This window comes from Protopterus annectens, chromosome 1.part2 (assembly GCF_019279795.1).
Source record: "Protopterus annectens isolate FY-2018-M chromosome 1.part2, PAN1.0, whole genome shotgun sequence".
NCBI lineage: Eukaryota > Metazoa > Chordata > Ceratodontiformes > Protopteridae > Protopterus > Protopterus annectens.
In genome coordinates, this window is record NC_056727.1 from 1,209,665,429 (window position 1) to 1,209,687,094 (window position 21,666).

At 43.1% G+C, this 21,666-nt stretch overlaps 1 protein-coding gene across 1 annotated transcript in view; it reads right to left on the reverse strand.

Annotated features, from left to right (window-relative positions):
• LYPLA2 (lysophospholipase 2) overlaps positions 1-21,666 on the reverse strand; it is a 794,768-nt gene that overhangs the window by 376,049 nt on the left and 397,053 nt on the right. Inside the window, exon 6 of the mRNA XM_044060067.1 lies at positions 9,437-9,507. Within this exon, the coding sequence (XP_043916002.1) occupies positions 9,437-9,507 (71 nt within the window). The remainder of the gene's footprint in view (positions 1-9,436; positions 9,508-21,666) is intronic.

Consider the following 21,666-nt stretch of genomic DNA (forward strand, 5'->3'; position numbering starts at 1 on the left):
CATAAGGGATGCCAGCAACAACCTGCTCACCAGACCACAGAAGATCAAAGGCAGACAAAGGAGTAATTCTAGCAGCTTCTGAATGATGAAAAAGTACAGTTTTGTACCTACCATAAATGTAGATGTCCAAACTGGATAGCATCTGCAGTCATAACAACTGGGTTGTCCTGTCGTCAGGCAGCCCTTCGGTCGGCCGGATTCCAAAGTCCGGGTCCGGCTTCGGCTGATGTCGCACTTCACCCGACGTCATCTCTGTTGGTCTTTGGGTATAAAGGCATCAGCCGACGCCATTTTCCTCAGTGTTTCTTGCCCCAGATGCCAGTTGCCCTCTTGGAAGGCTAAATTTTGGGTAAATGCCAATGTTTCCAAAAGATAGAAGGCATACACAAAATATAAGCATGTATGTACATATATACAAACAAATACACCATAAAAGACTCCCCCCCCCCGCCAGCTAGCTATTAGGAGGGTAAATACCCTAGGAGTACCACAGAGGGGAAGGAGGGAGGGTAATCCTGACTGCAGATGCTATCCAGTTCGGACATCTACATTTATGGTAGGTACAAAACTGTACTATGTCCTTCATGGATGCATCTGCAGTCATAACAACTGGGCAGAATACCATAGCCAACTAGGGGAGGAGGAAGAATAGATTATGGTGTGGATAGGATCCCTTGCAGTACTGCAGTGGCAAACCCTGCTCGGGATCTGGAATACAGAGGTAAATTATAATGCTTGGCAAATGTATGCACGGAGGTCCAAGTAGCCACCTCAATAATGTCCTTGGTTGCCACTCCTCGTAAGAAGGCTGTGGTAGTGGCTGTTGCCCTTGTAGGATGAGGCCTTATGTTCTGTGGAATTGGTTTTCCATGAAAGGAGTAACAGAATCGTATGCAATTTCCTATCCATTTGGAGATTGTCTGTTTGGAAATCGCTTTTCCTTCCCTTCCTGTTGCATAGGCTACAAACAGCTGGTCAGTTTTTCTGTTACTTTTGTTCTGTCCAGGTAGTAGCGTAGCTGTCTATGTACATCCAAGGTATGCAGCATTCTTTCCCCTCTGTTTTGTGGGTTTGGGAAGAAGGTAGGTAGGTGGATTGCCTGGTTTAAAGACACTCTGGATACCACCTTAGGCATAAATGTAGGATTAGTCCTCATGGACACTCTATCTTGGTGGAAGATTAGGAAGGGTTGTACTGCCATTAGGGCCTGAAGTTCAGAAACCCTTCTTGCTGAGGTTATTGCCAGTAGGAAAGCAGTTTTCCACGATAGATGATGCAGGTCTGCTGTTGCTGCTGGTTCAAAAGGTGCAAGTGTCAACTTTTCCAGCACAAAGTTCAAATCCCAAGCTGGCAATGGTGGTTTCCTAGGAGGTTTTACATTCTTGATCCCTCTGAGGAACTGCCTGAGTAAAGGATGTGAAAAGACAGGTGGATCAAAGCTGTATTCTGCTGAAATAGCTGATGCATGTATCTTGATGGAGGAATAGGACAGGCCTGTATGTAGAAGCTCTGCCAAATACTCCAGAATGTTAGCAATGTCTATATTGGACACATCTTTTCCTCTTTCAGCACTCCAAATGACAAACCTTTTCCATTTTCCTGCATAGTTCCTTCTTGTTGAAGGTCTGCGGGCTTCAAGGATAATGTCTTTAACCCTTTGGGAAAGCTCTGGATTAGTTGCTGCTATGTGATGTTCCATGCAGTCAGTTGCAAAGTTTTTAGGTTTGGATGCATGATGCTGTAGTTGTTCTGGGTTAACATCAAAGGCATCAGGGTATTGGCCATATTTTGTCCCGAGACATGCTCCTCAGCAATGGGTACCAGTGTTGTCTTGGCCAGTTTGGAGCTATCAGGGTTATCCTTGGACGTTCCTCCTTGATTTTTAGTAATACCTTGTGTATCAAGGGAAGAGGTGGGAATGCATATGCTGTCAGACCTTTCCAGCTGAAGGAGAGCGAGTCCACTTTCCATGCAAGTGGGTGGAACGATCCTTGTGCAGAATTTTTGAGCTGGTGATTGAGGGGAAGCGAATAGATCTATCTGTGGCATTCCCCATTTCTTTGAGATGGCCTTGAAGATGTCCAGGTGTAGCATCCATTCGTGAGCATCCGAGGTGGTTCTGCTTAACATGTCTGCTAGAGTATTCTCCTTTCCTGGTACGAACATTGCCTGTAACTGGATGTTGTAGCTGAGCCAGGTTCCAAAGGTCCAAAGTCATTCTGCATAGGGGGTATGAATGAGTGCCTCCCTGTTTGTTGATGTACCACATGACTGTGGTGTTGTCTGTCCTTATCATCAAATGTCCTGCTTTGAGGAATGGTCTGAATTTTTGGATTGCCAGCTTTACTGCCAGCATTTCTTTTAGGTTGATGTGCAAATAGAGCTGGTCCTGTGTCCACAATCCTTGTACGCATTTGTCCAGCATGTGAGCCCCCCATCCTAGGTCTGAGGCGTCTGTTGTGATGGTTTGGCTTGCTTGATAGTTGTGGAAAGGTAGGCCTGGATTTGACTGGCATGCTTGAGCCCACCATAGGAACTCCTGTTTTAGGCATGGGATTAGAGGAATTTCTGCTTCTAGGCTGTGCCTGTGTTGGGACCATAAATTCTTTAGGTACCACTGTAGTTTTCTCATATGTAGTCTGGCATGTGGAACCAAGATTATGCAGGATGCCATGAAGCCCAAGGCCTGTAGAACTTTTCTTGCTGTTAGCTTGTTCTGTTTTGTTAGTGCCAAGAAGTAAGGAGGGAGTTCTTTTTGTTTTTCTGCAGTTAGGAATGCCATTTGTTTTACTGTGTCCAATTCCGCGCCCAAGAATGTCCTTGTTTGGGATGGTATCAGCCTTGACTTTTGTAAATTGACTGTGTATCCCAGTGCTTGTAGCAAGTAAATGACCCTTTGTAAATCTGTTGTCAGCTTGCTTTCGTTGTCCCCTGTAGCAGACAGTCGTCCAGGTATGGATAAATTTGGATTCCCTGTAGTCTGCAGTGAGCGATTACTGATGCCAGGCATTTTGTGAATACTCTGGGTGCAGTAGATAAGCCAAAGGGCAATGCTGAGAATTGATAGTGCTCTGATCCTGCAAGAAATCTGAGGTATCTTCTGCAAATTGGTCGTATGGGGGCGTGCAGGTATGCCTCCTTGAGATCTAGAGTTACCAGCCAGCACTCCTTGCCCAGCATGGGAAGAAGTTGCTGGAGGGTCAGCATTTTGAATTTTGGGACAATGATGTATGTATTTAAGATGGACAGGTCGAGAATAGGTCTCCAGCTTTTTTCCTTTCTTGGAACTAGGAATAGTCTGGAGTAGAATCCTTTGCCTTGTTCTGTTATTGGCACTTTTTCCACAGCTCTCATCTTTGTTAGTTGCATTATCTGCTGTAGAGCTTCTGTTTTTTGATTTGGAGGCAGGTTTGGCATTCCTCTTTTGACTGGTAAGGTGTGGAAGTGGAACCAGTATCCTTGGTCTATGGTTTGCAGAATCCACTTGTCTTTTGTGATATAGTGCCAGTTTTTCAAAAATAAGGTTAATTTTCCGCCTAATGGTGCTGCTATTTGTTCCCTGGTAGGCGGAGTTAGAATCAAGTCACTGTGCTGCTGTAGTGGCAGTGGCTGTGTCTGTGCCTCTGTTATTACCTTGCCACTGTCGTCCTCTGTAGGCACCCCCTCTGGATTGATTTCTGCCTCTGGGACGTCTATTCCTGCCCCTTTGGGATCTTGTGGAGTCAGGAAAGGACCAATTTTGGCAGGCGAGTTCCTGCTAAACCGTGCGGGTTGAACCTGCAAGAAATCTTTAACTGTTTGTACAGATTTTGCCTTTTCTTCCATTTTCTTCATTACCTGCTGGGCAGGTGTACCAAACAAACTGGCCTTATCCATAGGTGCATCTAATAACTTAGCTTTAACATGATCCGGTAAGACCTGTTCCTTCAGCCATGCATGTCTTCTTATCACTGTGCCAGTCATGGCTGATCTAAATGAAGCCTCCAGTGCATCATAGCCACATTTTAAGGAATGGTTACTGACCTGTTGTATGTTATTTACCATTTCTAATATATATTTCTTATCTATAGAGTCATCAGAGGATAGCTTTTAGTTAACTGATCAAGCATAAACTCTTGGTATTGTATCATGTGAAACTGACAATTTAAAGCTCTAGCTGAGAGAGTAGCAGAGGTGTAAACCTTTTGCCCCATCTGTCTAAAGACCTGGCTTCCCTTTGAGAAGGGATAGGGTTTTGCTGTGGTCGAGGCTGCTGCCTTAGGCCCCTGGGATATGGTTTCGGGTCTGCAAGTGGGGCCTTGTATAAGTGGTGATGAGTGTCTGGAACCCTGTAAAATCTGTCTGGTTTGACAGGGGCTGGAGGTAAGGAATCTGGTGCAGTGCAGACATTATTAAATGCATCGTCCACAACAGAGAGGACAGGAGGTATAGCTAAAGGCCTGTGTTGTGGTAGGTGCAGAAAAGTCCTAAGTCTTTTTCTGGAATCTGAGAAATCCTGTTCCTGCCATTGGAATTGTTCTCACATGGCATGTAAGGTTTCCCCAAAGGAGAATTCTTCTGGTGGAGAAGCAGCTGGAATGGATTCTTCAGCATCTGAGTCTTCATAATTGGAGAAATGAGCCTCTGGCTGATCTGTAATATCAGAGTCCTCCGCGGAATCATCAGAGGACACAGGCTCGGGGGGCTCTGCTCTAGGTCTCTTTTCTGTCTGGGTGAGATTGAGATCCCCTAATTAAGGATATTAAATCCTCTGCCAAGAGTAAGCATTTGTGAACTAGAAGTGGGCCTAGTAGAGGGGGGCTTAACAGGCACTGACTTAGTAGATTTGGCTGCTTTAGCCCTGGCAAAGGCCTTAATAGACATGGCTGCAGGAGGCCTAGCAGCACCACGTGCTGGGGTAGAGACATCCAAAGGGATGGTGTCTGATAAGTCACTAGTAACCACTGTAGGTAAGATTTCTGAGGCCGTTTCAAGTAGGGTAGCAGGAGCCTCAGTAGTAGTCATTGATTCAGCTGTGCTTTGATCAGTTTTCTCGGTTTCGGCGAAACCGAGACACTCGCGTTTGCTTAACCATGATTTCGGCCGAAACCGCGGACCGCGAGTGTCGGTCTTTTCTTTGCGTTTTAACAATCTGGGTAGTCGGAGGATCCGACGGCATAATGTACGCAAAATCTGAGCCGAAAAACTGTTCAGCAAACTCCGACCGACGCCTAAGCGTTTGTCGGTTGAATGAGGCACAGGCTGAACAGGCTGCTACGTCGTGGTCTGGGCCTAAACAAGGCAAACAGTAAGAGTGGAAATCTTTATGAGGTATTTGTTTCCCACAAGTTAAACAGTTATTGACTTTTTCTGACATCGGCTGAGGCAAGAAAGAGTCCCCAACGGGGTACTTAGCTTTAGAAGTCTTGAGTAGTATTCGGAAGTAGTAATCTCTGGATCTGACCGACCGGCACTTGCGAACAGCTTCTGCTTCGGGCGCCACGCGGCAAGAAAGACTGAGGAAAATGGCGTTGGCTGATGCCTTTATACACGAAGACCAACAGAGATGACGTCGGGTGAAGTGCGACATCAGCCGAAGCCGGACCCGGACTTTGGAATCCGGCCGACCGAAGGGCTGCCTGACGACAGGACAACCCAGTTGTTATGACTGCAGATGCATCCATGAAGGACATCGCCGCATAAGCTATACTACAACAGATGCAGTCTACAGTGAGAGAAGAGCCCAACCTGGAAGTAAGAATAGCATTAAGGAAAATGAAATCAGGGAAAGCAGCAGGCTGAGATGAGGTCACTGCAGATATGAACATCTTGGGTGAGATAAAAAGCTCATGAGGGTACTTGTAACAGTATGAAGAGAAAGACATACCCCACATGAATACAAAATAAGCATGCTAGTTCCAGTGTTCAAGAACAAAGAGGACATTCACAACTGTGGTTAGTACAGAGGTATCAAATTTCTATCACACTGCACAAAATTTCTGTAGAGGGTGACTGATAAACGAATACGCAGAGTTGTACAAAGATGGAAGTTGAGCATTTCAGATTCAGATCAAGATACAGCACAACTGACTGAATGTTTGCAGTGAGAAAGATAATTAAGAAGAGGCTAGAAATGAGTCCAACCAGGCATTTCTAGACTTACAGAAAGCATATAAGGTCTCAAGAAACCTCATTTGGGCAGTCCTGTGATTTTTTTAAAGTCCTAGGAACATTGGTAGAATTTGTGCAGACTACATGCAAGTACCCAATGACTCAAGTATGACAAGTGTTAATACTCAGACGAATTTCTCCATGGGAATGGGTGTCCATCACGGTTCAACGCTGAGCCCACTGCTATTCATACTGGTGATGGACTGCATTAGCACATAGGTAGGAAGGGATATATCAACAAAGTTGCTGTATGCAGATGATGTGACATTACAGGCAGATTCCAAGGAATAACTTCAGCAAAGGGTAGGGGAATGGAATTTAAAACTGGGATGAAAAAAAGTAAGGATAAGACAGTTGTAATGGCAGTAAAAGGGGAAATTGGAAGAAGCTAAAAATTGAAATGGAAGAAAAAATAGTGAACAGGTTAACAGTTTCAAGTATCTGGGAAGGGTGGCTGATGAGAACGGATGTCTGAAAGAAAAAGTCAAAGCTAGAATCAGAGGGGGATGTTGCCAAATGGCATAAAGTATCAAGGGTAGTGTACAACAGGATGCCAAAGAAGTTGAAAGGAAGGTGTACAAAATAGTGGTGCAACTAGTACTACTGTATGGTACAGAAACCTGGGCAGTAAAGGATGAGCAGTTCAGTAAACTGGAGATGATGGAGATGGAGTGCCTAAGATAGGTGGTAAGATACCCACTATGAGACAGATGAATAAATGAGGATGTAAGAGCAGAAACCAAAGTAGCTCCAACTGTAGAAAAGGTCAAAGAACAGATTATGGTGGTTCAGGCAAATGTGCAGAAAAGCAGAAGACAATCTGATGAGAAAGATATGGGGCACACAAGAAGATAAAAGGAAATAAGGACATCCAGCAAAGAGGTGGATGGACTGTGTGACAGAAGACCTGTAACAGTCAGGCATGGGATTGTCAAAGAAAATATGACAGTGGTAGTAAACAGGGAGAGATGGTGGCAAGTCACATGACACACCGACCCCATGAAGAAAATGGGAAAAGGGGGTTGTTGATGAAGACTGATGATTATGATGACTGATGATGATGTGGTGTACATTTGTAAATGTGAACTTATTATGATTTGATTACACTTACATAAATGTAAGCTTGCCTATGTCACAAGTGACCATTCAAAAAAAAAAAAAATTACAGAGCAATTCGACAGTTAAACCAACAGGCAACAATAAGAAAAGCAAAAAAAAAAAATACCCATCATTCTTTGAGATCGGTCAAGGAAGTGATTTGACAGACTAAACAGTGCAAAATACGTGACTGATCACTTAAGTGGTTAATAACAACTGAGGGTGCAGGTTACAATATTTATAACTTTGGCCAGAAAAAGACCACCTGTACATTATGAATATCTTGCAGCAAACAGCCTTACAGTGAATGTCAAAGCCAATTTGTGTGGCAGTGAGTAAACCAGAAATGCTTGAACAAAACCGTGAAAAACTCTGTTGGCACAATGACCAGTTCAGAAAGGTCTCAGCACCCTAATCAAACAAAGTAGAGTCTTATAGGCACCTTAGTTAAGATCAACCCCTTATATTGCCAGCCTGGTCCTTAGCCATTACACAGATAGGCAAACCAGAGAAACAAAAATGACAAGATAGCTACAGTGTAGAACACTGAAAACAGTGACAAGTTTTTTATCCAGAGAGTAATCACATAGTGGGGCAGGACTCTCTCACCTAAAAACAGACCAAGATAGCAGATAAGGGCCATTTAATTCAGCTAGGTTGGTTGCGTATTTCCCATTCTGAACATTAAAAGAAGCTATGACTTGCCTAATCTACAGCAGAGTTCCCTTACACCACCTCCATGATTATCCCATACATTACCAAATACCTTTATCACTGTTGCTTCCACAATACCTACAAGAAAGCTATTCCATTCATTTACTAGTCTCAATGTGAAAAAAGTTCTCTGTACTGACTCACATTATCTACCTTCAGTTTTCTAACGGCATCATCCTGGGCTCCAAGGATTCTATCTATTCCTTCTTCCTTAATAGTATGTATACTAAAATAAATCTCTGTCCATGTGACTTCTGAAGAACCTTGTACCATTATTTTCCTAGAAACTGCCTCTACACTATGGCTTTCTGTAGTCACCAGAACTCTGGTTATGTACCAGTCACAGAAATGGTGACTGCATGTTCCATCAACACATCACGAAACAAATGCAATTTGTAATACAGATCCAGAAGTCAGTAAAGATTTTAAGCTTCTTCAAGGCTGATTATTTGGCCCCTAGTTCTTGGATTATTAACACATGTCAATACACATAAAGGCAAAAGCTTAAGAGATTAACACTTCAAAGGTAAAATGCATTTGTGTAGTTACAAATAATGGCTAAATAGCAAAAAAAAAAAAATGGATATCTGCCGATGGACAGCCAGACTTGGAATGTGGTGGCAAGAAAGGAAAGGGATGTAGTGAAGGACATTTCATCTACTCGCTATTCTGTCACACAGTGGAATTGGCTGGTTGTGCATTTAGGAAAATTATGGATAAAAAAATGACAAAGCACATCTGCATTTACAATACACTGCATGCATCAGTTTCAGTTCCTGCATATGGCAATATTCTTGAAATATGAAATAGCAAGTTAAAATGGGTTAAAACCTGAACATGATGCACCCCACTTACACGATTCCCATTTTAGATGGTTTCTCTGATCCTAGCCTTCTGGGTTCTGAGATGTGACTATGCTCAATATATTAATACCTCTCTCCAGACACTGACTTCTTGAATGATTCTAAGCCCAGGAACACAATGAAATCGCAGGCTATCACCAGCATGGCTCTACTGCAGAAAAAAAAAGTGATAATCCTGTAAACTGTATAATGCATGGTTAAGAGCACACCATCGGGAAGCTAGAAATACAGCAGCAAGGGCATAAAATAAGTACTATGAACCTACCCAACCACTATGTGTTGTTCATGCAGGCAAGTCATTTGTCATACCAGTGCTAATCAATATCTACATGAAACAAATATTCAAAACCAACTTTCATCTGAATGGTAAGGAAGACAACTGACATTGCAGGTTATGGTCAAGAATATACAGGGGGCAATCTAAAAAGGCACACTTCCCATATCTGTATACACCCACCCTTCCCAAAGAGGCAAGAAATGCTAAGCTCTTGTATGGCCCATCATGCAGATCCTCCATATGACAATGGGATATAAAAATAACCTGGTGCAGCAGCCAACAAGATGGCAGTTTTTCAAGTAACATGTTACACAGAATAATACGATGTACTCACTATTTTCTGTTGCTTTTTTTATTCCAGCTTCATCCTCAGGAGCATCAGGACTCAATCCTATGAGATCAAACCTGAAATACAAGACAGCAGTTTTCACAAAGAGAAATAACCTTTCACAGCAGGCACATCAGTTTTAAACCCATTTTTGATTAGAAAACATGCAGAAATGCAAGCACTATACTCACTAATGGACCTCCTTACTTCCTATTAATTAGTCCAGCCACCCAGTATCTGACAATCACTATCAAGGACTTGTCGGATTTTCAATTAAGCTGTAATCTAACTGCACATTACTAAAATAAACCACAGTCAAAGTTCCATTTCTGATAGTGACTAACCTGAGAAGGATACATCTGTAGTTATAGCGGTTTCAAGCCTGTCACCAATGAGAATAGCAGTCTTAACAAATGAAACAGAGGATATAAAGTTACAATGGAACTGGTCTGTGGGCTTGGAGTTAGTAATACAGGGGAGAAGTAGCCAAAGTGATCACCAAAGGAAAGGGTGGAGTCGTCTTGTGACATATGCAGGCACCAATAACATGGAGGGAATAGTTAATGTCGTACCAATCAAGACCAAGGTGGTGGCAAAGAAAAGCCAGAATATGAAGCTGGAGACAGTATCCTTACAGGTGCTACTAGCGTCAGCAGCTATCACACTGAACAAGGAGAGGATTATGGAGTGCACTGCTTGGCTGTGGTAATGGACAGGAAAGAAGTATAACCTAAAGGTAGGAAGGAGACCAGGCAAAGGAGCTTGGTTCTATACTAGGGACATGCTCCATCTTACTGAAAGGGACAACAGTGTGTAATGCTGAGTTGGAAAGATACATATGAATGATCATACCTTTACCCTAACATGGAAAGGCAGACTGTCACTGAAAAAAGAAAAGGCAAGTAGGCATCCAGTCACCAAAGAGAAGCACAAAATGGACACAGAAGAGGAACAAGTACAAGTGTCTCAGCATGGCTGCATACTATCACTATGCATTTTCAGTAAAAAAAAAAAAAAAAAAAAAAAAAGGAGAACTGCAAGTAGTGATGCAGAGGGTGGGTATTGCTTGTACCACAAAAAAATGGACCACTGAAGAGATGGTGAGGCATGGGGATGCCTTGGCATAAGTTGTCTTGGAATGACATTGGGTGACAAATAGAGGCAGACGTGGTGAACTTCATAAAGGAGGGTACCAAATGCAAGTTCAGTGCAAAGAAGGTATGCTATTCCATGAAAGCAGCAAGGGACTTGGGCAAGGTCACAACTTAGGGTAAACACCATGGTAGCGAAGAAAGGAGAAAGCAGGAATGTTGGCTTGATACAGTTTACTGGACTCAACACATCAAGGTGGATGAAAGGGTCAATATTAGTTTATCGCAATACCACTGCAGCGAACACTGGATCACTGCCCCTAATTCAGCAAAAATAGTTTCAGCAATTCGCTGAATTTAGAGAGGGCAAGTGAATATTTGCCCTACAGCACAACAGACAGACAGCTACGGAAATCGAACCCACCCAAGTGGGAGGCTGCACCCCCTCACACTCTCAACTATATATATACCAACTCCAAGATCGCACTACAGTGGAAAAAACAGCAAAGTTGTGTTGTAGGGCAAGTATTTACTTGTCCTGGGTAAATTCAGCGAATCGCTAAATTGATTTTCGCTGAATTAGGGTAGATGATCCGCTGTTTGCTGCAATGGGAATGCGACAAACTAATACGGACCCAGATGAAAGACTTGAAGAAAGAGTAAAGGAGTAGGAGGAAAAGGGATATAACCGTAGGTGATCTTAATTTGTCAGGAGTACACTAGGAGATTGAGCCCAACAGCAGAAAGGGATTGAAGGGTGAGATCTTGGATTAGGAAGGGCTCTGACTGATACAGGATTGCACCACAAAGAAACTAATTTGTGTGGTCCTAATTAGAGCACATGGATCAAGGATGTCCAGGAGAAAGAATTATTAGCAAATGGTGATCATGACACTATGCGATTTATGGCAGCAAAGCTAAGAATACAAAGATGGTATGGTACTCTTAGGAAGTTGATTCTGAACTGGGGAAACAAGGAGTATACAAGCAAGGAGGATGGGTATGAGATGGAGTTTTTCACAGCTAATGACAAGGATTTGAGATATAGGCAAAACAGGGAAAAAACATAAGAATGTGACCCTAGTGATTAATGTGAAACAGTGCATAAAAAGAGATGGTGGGGAGGTAGACAAGGCACAGTAAAAGGAAGCAAGTAGTGGAGGCAGTAAAGAAGCAAGTCAAATGAGCATTGACAAAATGGGTCCAAAAGGGAAAGACAGACTTTAAAAAAGCAGGAAGTGAGGAATATACCCAGCTAGACAGAGCAAATATACGTGGAATATCAAATAAGACATAGAATAGGAAGGTACTGAATGAAAGCAGTAAATCAGTACTTCACCTTGGGAGAAGAGGGTGCCATTTTGGAAGTAAGGTGGTAGACAGATACAGAGGATAAAAGAGAAGACTGAGTAACAAAAATGCCCTAAAGACAGCTAAGTCAAAGTGCCCAGATGGACTGCCTCACCAGAATATGCAGAAATCTGTTCAAGTTGATGCAAATTCCCCTGAAAGACACCTTCAGCAAATCACAGACCTCTGTAGAACAGCTTAAGGACTGGAAGACTGCAAGAAAGCTATCATAAATGCAGGGACAAATTACAAGCCCGTTACACTAAACAGTGGCAGATGGCACAGAATGCCATTCAGAGAATCCTAAAAGAAAAAAAAAGTTTACTTTTCAGGTAGGACAACAACCTCAGAACCACTACCAGCATGGATTCATCACAAAGAATACAGGTGAGACAAAAGTACAGTTTTGTACCTACCATAAATGTAGATGTTCGAAGATCCACATTGCTGCAGTCCTTACACTTGGGTAGTCCGCTGTCCTCGGTCGGCCCGAATATCAAAGTATTAGGCTGACGTCGGTCAAGGCGCTTAAGACTGACATCAGGACGTCAGGGTACAAATGCGCATGACCGACGTCATATCCTCAGTCTTTTCTTGCCCCAGATGTCAGAAGACCCTAAAAAGAAAGGTCAAAACCAAAAGACAGCAAAAACAACCAACCACCCTTGCACTAATCATATGTACAATATATACAATATCCACAATATTCACAACCCAAACCACACAACCGCCTCTAACTACAGAGGGGAAGGAGGGAGGGTAAATTGGACTGCAGCAATGTGGATCTTGAACATCTACATTTATGGTAGGTACAAAACTGTACTATGTTCTTCATCTCACATTGCTGCAGTCCTTACACTTGGGTAGAATCCCAAAGCAGAGGTAAGGGAGGATGGCAAAACTATAAAGCAGTAGGAGCTGCCAAAATGCCCTGTAAAATTGCAGTGGCAAAACCAGCCCTAGATTTAGAGTAAAGTGGAAGGTGGTAATGCTTAGAGAAAGTATGCACTGAACTCCAAGTAGCTGCCTCCAAAATATCTTTAGTTGCCACCCCTTAAAAAGCTGTAGAAGTGGCAGTAGCCCTAGTGGAATGAGGCCTAATCCCAGCTGGAATCTCCTTACCATGATGGGAATAACAGAAAGCAATACAAAACCCAATCCACTTAGAAATAGTTTGTTTTGACACAGGCTTGCCCTGAGAACCCAAAGCAAATGAAACAAATAACTGCTGAGACTGCCTGAACCCTTTAGTTCTGCTCAAATAATATCGCAACTGCCTGTGTATATCCAAAGTGTGCAAAATCTTTTCCCCTTTATTTTGGGGGTTTGCATAAAAGTAGGCAAATGAATAGTTTGGTTTAAAGCCACACGAGAAACCACTTTAGGCATAAAGGAAGGATTAGTACGCAAAGATACCCTATCCTTATGGAAAATTAAGAAAGGCTCAACCGCCATAAGGGCCTGTAATTCAGAAACCCTTCTCGCAGAGGTAATGGCCAACAAAAAAGCAGTCTTCCATGATAAATATTTCAACTCGGCAGTAGCTGCAGGCTCAAAAGGTTGTAGAGTGAGTTTCTCCAACACAAAATTGAGATCCCAAGCAGGAGTAGGAGCTCTACGTGGGGGTCTTATATTCTTTGCCCCTCTAAGGAAATGCTTAAACAAAGGATGAGAAAACAATGGTGGGTCACAGTCATAGTGAGCAGAAATTGCTGCAGCATGAACCTTAATAGAAGAGAAGGACAAACCTTTGTCCAGTAACTCAGTAAGATATTGAAGAGCCACACTTAAATTAGGCTTAGAAACATCAAATTCCTTTGCTGTACTCCAAAATAAAAATCTCTTCCATTTATCTGCGTACACTTTCCTTGTACTAGGCCTTCCATTCAAAACTTGCTGTGGAAGCTGAGACCCTCCAGGGTTTAAAACAGAATATGCCAGGCTGTTAGGTGAAGAGAGTGAAGTTTGACATTGAGTAAATGACTGTTCTCCTGAGACAGCAGGTGTGGAATCGAAGGCAAAGGCCATGGAGGCTCCCGTACCGGACTTCTCAGTAATGGGTACCAGTGCTGTCGAGGCCAATCTGGAGCTATTAAAATCCTCTTTGGCTTGTCCTGTCTGACCTTCAGGAGTACCTTTGGGAGGAGAGGCAGAGGTGGAAAGGCATACACATGAAGATTGCTCCAATTGAATGAAAGAGCATCCACTTTCCAAGCTGTGGGATGAAACCTTTTTGTGCAAAACTTTGGCAGCTGGTAGTTTAGTGGAGAAGCGAACAGATCTATGTCTGGAGTTCCCCATAACACTGTCAATTTCTGAAATACATGAGGATCCAATTTCCACTCGTGGGGATCCATAATTTGTCTGCTCAACACATCTGCTAAGGAGTTCTGTGCTCGGCAGAAACCTTGCCTGAAGATTCAGCTGTAAACTGAGAGCAGTCTCCCACAAAATCATTGCTTGTCTGCATAGAGGATAAGAATGTTCCCCTTGCTTGTTGATGTACCACATGACAGTCGTGTTGTCTGTTAGAACCAACACCTGCCCTGGAAGAAGTAAATCCTTGAAAGCTATTAATGCAAATTGGACTGCTAACATCTCCTTCAAGTTGATATGTAGATGTTGAAGTCTGGCAGGCCACGTGTCTTGTACCCACTTTCCATTTAGATGAGCTCCCCAAGCTTTGTCTGAGGCATCTGTCGTTAGAATCTGACTCGCCTCTGGTCGGGTCACAGAGAGTCCCTTGTTTAGGTGACATTCCTGAGCCCACCACAAAAACTCCTTTTGAATGCAAGGTATTATCTGAATGACAGTGTCCATATCTTGGCAGTGCTGTGTCCATACATTTTTGAGATACCATTGTAGCTTCCTCATATGTAGTTTGGCATTGGGAAGCACCAGAATACAAGATGCCATAAACCCCAAGGCTTGAAGGACTGTCCTTGCAGTCAGCCTGGACTGATGAGACAATTGATGGAAGTAAAGAGAAAGATTCTTTTGTTTGTCCGGGGTCAAAAAGGCCATCTGGGACGCTGTATTCAGTCTCACACCCAGAAAGCACATGTCCTGAGAGGGTACTAGACTGGACTTTATTTCGTTCACAGAATACCCCAGGCATCTTAGCACTGCTATCACATACTGTAAATGATGAAGATGTTCGTCCTTTTCTTGGGCCAGAATCAGGCAATCGTCCAAATAAGGATAGATCTGTATTCCTCTTAGCCTGAAGAAAGCTATCACTGGAGCCAGAACTTTCGTGAACACTCTGGGCGCAGTAGATAAGCCAAAGGGCAATGCAGAGAACTGATAACAAGAAGTCCCAGCCCGAAAACGCAGATACTTCCTGCAACTGAGCCTGATAGGAACATGAAGGTAAGCCTCCTTGAGATCCAGAGTCACCATCCAGTGATCTTTGCCCAGCAGAGGCAAAAGCTGTTGTAACGTCAACATTTTGAACTTGGGAATGTCCAGATATGTGTTGAGGATAGATAAATCCAAAATTGGTCTCCACGAGTTCCCCTTCTTTGGTACTAGGAACAGGCGAGAATAAAATCCTAGGCCCACTTCTGGTAGAGGGACCGGTTGTATGGCCCCTATTTGAAGTAGCAGAGAAATTTGTTTGTGAGCCTCTAGTCTTTGCTGAGGAGGAACGTCTGGCATGCCTTTGAAAGGAGGCAAGGTATGGAAATAAAACTTGTAACCTTGGTGTATGATATCCAATACCCATCTGTCTTGAGTAATCAAACTCCAATTTTCCTTGAAGAGTGCCAACCTTCCTCCCAAAGGTGCTGCCAGGCAAGAAGGATCTGGCAGCTGAAAAGTTAGGTCATTGGGCCTGTTTACGAAAGGACTGGCCCCTGCCCTCACCCGAAGACTGTGCAGGTGAACTCCCCGTTCTAGGTCTGAAGGAACTCTGAGCTCTGCCCCTACCACGTCTAGATCTACCCCTAGACTGAGAATCATAAGAAGGATACGTCCACCCCTTAGCAGGCCAATTCCTACTAAACTTCGGAGGCTGAACTTGCAAAAAATCTTTAACAGCCTGCATAGACTTAGCCTTGTCTTCCATTTTCTTCAAGACTGACTCCACAGGTGAACCAAACAACGCATCAGACTGTAAAGGAGCATCCAAAATCCGTGTCTTAACATGGTCAGATAAATTCTGATCCCTCAGCCAGGCGTGCCTGCGAAGAACTGAACCAGTGGCAGCCACCCTAGACGAGGCCTGTACAGCATCAAAACCACATTGCAAAGAATGCTTACCCACCTGTTCCGAGACATGCACCAAATCTTGTAATTCTTTACACTCAATGCCTTCCGCCAGAGCATCTACCTTAGACTTCAATTGAGAAAGAAGATAGTTTTGATATTTCAACATGTGAAACTGGCAATTCAAAGCCCTCATAGCTAAGGTGGAAGAAGTATAGACTTTCTTTCCCCATCTATCCAAAGCTCTGGCCTCTTTATCTGGAGGAACCGGATTTTTACAACAGAGGCCTTGACACCCTTAGGTCCCTGACTAACAGTTTCTGGGTCCGCCCTAGGACTCTTATAAAGATATTTATGAGCCTCAGGCACCCTGTAATACCTATCCGGTTTAACAGGAGCAGGAGGCAAAGAATCAGGATTAAGTGAAGCCTCTGCAAACACATCTTCCACAACATCCAGAACAGGTGGTATAGCCAAAGGCCTATGCTGGGGCAAAAGCAAAAATTCCTAAGCCTTTTCCTGGAATCTGAGAAGTCCTGACCTTCTCACTTAAAAGGTTCCCTCATGAATTGGAGAGTCTCTGAAAAGAAAAATCCTCTGGAGGAGAAGCAGAAGGAGTCAATCATCTGCATCAGAATCAGAATAAGGAGAGTACTCCTGCAAGTCTTCAGCCAAGACTCTGAAACATCCGAAGCCTGCTCAAAACTCCCCAACTCTGGTTCCACCCTAGGCCTCTTATCAGGAGGGGCAAAGAACCTCTAATCAAAGTAATTAAATCTTCTGCCATTTTAAGCATGTGCTTCTTGGGCACAGATCCTGTTGAACTAGGAGTGACACCAACAGAAGCTAAACCTGGCCTGCCTCTGGGAGAAGCCTTGGAAACAGAAGGAGAGGGCCTAACCACCCTAGGAAGGGAGGGAGTACAGTAACCTGAGAAGCCCCTTCAGCCTGACCTGCCTCCTGAGAGGCCACATCCTGCAATATCAAAGTCTCCCCTGGGACTCCAGAGAAGCCTCCGCGGAACCACCGGTTCCACTGACGCCTCTAAAGAACCGGCGTCCGCACGGACGACTCTTCTTGCCTGGGTTTAGCTGCTTTGTCTTTGTGCTTCTTGAAGAAGCGGGCCGGAGCATCCGACGGCATATTATAATTGCACCGCTTCCGAAGACCAACCTGGCACAATCTAACCTTCGCTAATAGTGCGCTTATTGAACCTAGCACAAAAGCGACACCCAACAACGCCGTGCTCAGGCCCCAAACAAGGAATACACAAAGTATGATAATCCCTATGCGGTATCTGCTTCCCACAAGAAATACAGTTATTCACTTTTTCTGACATCCGGTAAACCACTGAGGCAAGAAAAACTAAAATATTCCAACGGGTACTTAGCCAACTTTGACTCGGTCTGAAACTCCGAATTCGAAAAATTTCAGAACGCCGAACGGCACTTGCAACGCTGCTTCTGCATCGGACCATGCGGCAAAAAAGACTGAGGATATGACGTCGGTCATGCGCATTTGTACCCTGACGTCCTGATGTCAGTCTTAAGCGCCTTGACCGACGTCAGCCTAATACTTTGATATTCGGGCCGACCGAGGACAGCGGACTACCCAAGTGTAAGGACTGCAGCAATGTGAGATGAAGAACATCCTGAGTCAGCATTATGGCTGCTTCAGAAGAAGTTGACGGGATTACTGGTAGATATCATCTACACAGACTTTACAGTGCTCTTTGACATGACTCAGTCCTGCAGAGATGACTGCTAGGAAAATGTCAGGTGTTGGTAATATATTTAAGATTGATGAACTGGAATACTGCATGCCTGAAGAGGAGAGAGAGTTATGGCCAAGAGGGTAAATGCCAGAAATACAGTGATTAGTGGAGCAGCACAGGACTAAGTCCTGTGACTGGTACTCTGGTACACAGAGCAGGACTGACCACTTTACTGATGGCACAAAGACAGACGTAGCAGTGGAAGATGAGAGGAAGCTAAACAAGGACCTATAAATGCTGGCCAAGTAGATAGAAAGGTGGCAGCTGAGGTTCAGTGAAGACAATGCAAAAATGGCATTTGGGCGAAAACAACCATAATCTGAAGTGTCATCCTGAAGCCAAAGTACCGACAGCAACAGAGAAAGAAAAAGAATCTGAGGGTGCTAATCAAACCTGGACTGGACCACAAGGAACAGGCAGATGGCAATGACAGCAGCAAACAGAATGCTAGGGTGTATCCTCATAAGGGCAAATTCTACAATCTAAGAGGTAATGTTTGAAGCTTTCCATGGCCATACTCAGGCCACAACTAAGTATAGTGTGCACTTCTCTAGGCTACAGAAAGTGATACAACTTCTAGAATAAATGCAGAGGAATAATACTAAAAGGGAGTGTGGATATAAGAGAAGGACAGGATCAGACAACAGGAGGTAGAGTTATTCTTTGTACAGACCAGAAGAGGAGGTAGAGTTATTCTCTGTACAGACCAAAAGAGAAGTCAAACATGATATCAGTGCACACCATCATATAAAACGAGAGATATGAAGGGTCACTATGAATAATGGACAAGGCAATGGCAGCCGACTATAAGGACCAAGTACTTCTTCATGATGAGGGCCAGGTATACATGGAATGGACTATAAAATGGGAATTAAGAGCAACTCCACTGAGGCATTCACAGGGGAGTGGGAGAGGTGGAAAAATGGTGAAGATGATGACAGAGTGAAGGATGTAAGTATTAACTGTATTTAAAGGTTAGACCAGATATGCTTTACATCAGAAGGGGACAGCCTATATGATGTACTGTTTGTTAACCAAGTAAGTGGACTGGTCTAAAACAGACCTTTTCACACCAAACTCAGTATACAGCAGGAAGATTTAAAATGCAGTCAAACTAGAAAATATGTGTGTCATTAATGCAAAGATTCAAACAAATACAGCTCTGGCAGTGTATCTAAACTAGGTGTGCAATAATGCAAATTAGCATAAATACATGGGTAAAACTTCTAGTACTACAAAATGTCAGCTATCAGCTTACAGCATCATACTGTACAAAGCATGGAAGAAAGAATCAAATGGCAACTACAGAACCATTGCAGCAAGTGTGGTAACAGTATTACCTAGCAACTCGGTAGAACAGCTTCAGTAGTGTAGCCTTTGTGGCAGGATTCTGCCATAAAACCATCTAATAAGAATTAAGGCATAACACAGTCCTCCACATATTAGTAAACAGACCTTACATGGTAAAGGTGTGATTAACTTTGGGAGTATTTCACATTTGCAACCCACTCTGTGGGTAAGGTAGCGAAAGAGTGATTACCTGAAGTACTTCAGGCTATCTTAGAAGGCAAAAATAGCCAATAAAGAGTCTAGAAAATTCTCACCACCACCACCCCTCCCATCTTCTACATGGGGTAGGGTGGTGCGTCAATTGTAGCCATAACTCTCAATTCAATGTCACTCTTACCTTCTTTGACAGTCATGCCTGACTGTTGCAGGTTTTTATTTTATTTTACATTTATTAACCGGGATAGTCCACTGGACATAGGTCCATTTTCAGTGGAGGCCGGGGGAAGAAAAGCATCACAAAAAAAAATATATATATATATATATATATATATATATATATATATATATATATCATATAATATATCGGATATGGAAATTACAGTCAAATTCAGTTAGACATAATTCAAATAGAATATACAGACATAACACAATTGGTAAAACAAAGAAATAATACATCACTACTAGAGTCTCAAGTCTAAGACAACATCCACATAACTGCAAGAGTGACGTGCAGGACAACAGCTACATAAAGATTGTTAAAGTCTAAGCAAGAACAAATTACCATCTTTACTCTATCGTATGTACTTGTACAGTCCTAGGACCTACACCTACTAACACAACTTGAAGTGTAAGAATAGTCAGCTAAGAGCAGGAGTGGCGAGTATAGCGGAGGAGGGTCTAACTTGGTGTAGTACAGGAGCATAGCCAGTTTTTACAGAGAAGGGTTTTTAATGATTTTTAAACTGTGTGAAGGAAGTGACAGTAGGTATATGACTGGGTAGAGCATTCCAAATTTTAGATACATAATTAGAGAACAGGGACTCCCCTGCTATATTATTAGATTTAGTTACTTTAGGAATAAATTTGTTACTGGAGTGGAGTCCCTATTATTGGAGTGGAGGTGAAGTAAGTTTTGTAATGCAGAGTTTTTTTTTCTGGTTGAAACAGAATTTTATAGGGCAGAGAGAGTTGAATGCAGTGTAAGAGTTGGGGGCGTTACAGCCAGCTGAGCTGCCTCAAGGATGAGCAGTGGTGAGATCTAACTGGGGAGTCTGAGACAAATCTAGCTATTTTGTTGTAGCAGAAGTCAAGCTTTTCTAAGGTTGGTAAGAATATGTGAGGCATAGAGGAGGGAAGAAACAAGGTGAATGTGGGATATGGTTGCTTTTGTTTGTTGGGTAAGGAATTGTCAATTTCTATAGAGGGTACCTAGTTTTTTTGTGGACTTTCTTAATGGTCTGGGAGATGTGAATATCAAATCTTAGATTATCAATCTCTACACCAGTGAGTTTGTTGTGCTCTGTGGGAGAGAGAGAGTAGTTTTGTTGCTGGACAGAATATTAAAGGTGGTAGTTAATGAGGTGGCCCTAGTAGGTTTAAAAAGCAGTAGCTTGGTTTTAGCAGGGTTAAATATAAATTGGATAGCCATGCTTCAATACAGAGAAAAGATACTCGTGTTAATGTGTGAAGTTTCTGTTGTAAGGAAGCTGCACAAATCAACGTAGAATCATCTGCGTATTGTACGACAGATGTATTGTGAGTGGTGTAATAGAGCTTGTTGGTATAGAGGGTGAAAAGCAATGGGCCTAATATGGAACCCTGGGGTACACCAAGGGTGACTGGAAGAAGAGGTCAGAGTTCTTGCTGCTACAAAACTGCTTGCTGACGGCCAGGCTATGGAGGATTGAGATGGTGATAATTCAGATAGGTCTTTGCTAAGTATGTCATGTCTGACCATATCAAAGGCCTTTGATGGGTCAAGAAAGGTGGCAGAAACATATTTACCATTATTTCTATGAGTGTTTACTATATTGGTGAAGGACAAAAGGGCAGTGTGCTGAGTGTTTGACAGGAGTTTGTGTGTATGCAAGTAGTCTATCATTTGAGATTGTATGCACCTTTCTAGGATTTTTGCTAAAGGGGATAGTAGCGCTACTGGTCAGTAGTTGGTAAGTTCTGTGGAGTTACCTCCTTGATATAGGGGGATTATAGGAGATATTTTCCACATTTTGGGGACAATGGCTTCTGAAAGGGATCTATTAATGTGAATGGCTACAGGGTAGGCCACTGCATCGGCAGAATATTTAGGAATTCCCCTGGTAACTTGTCCGAAGCCAAAGTAGTGGGCTTAAGTTTTTTGAGTTTTTTTTTTATCCAATCTATAGTGACAGGTTGGAATTGCAAGGAGCTATTCTTTATGCGAGTAGTACGGGGTTCAAAGGAGTGGGGGTTGTTGATTTATCTGTTGGTTGGCTGGGTTAATCAACCCTAAACCTCCTTCCTCTTTATGTACATACAAAACT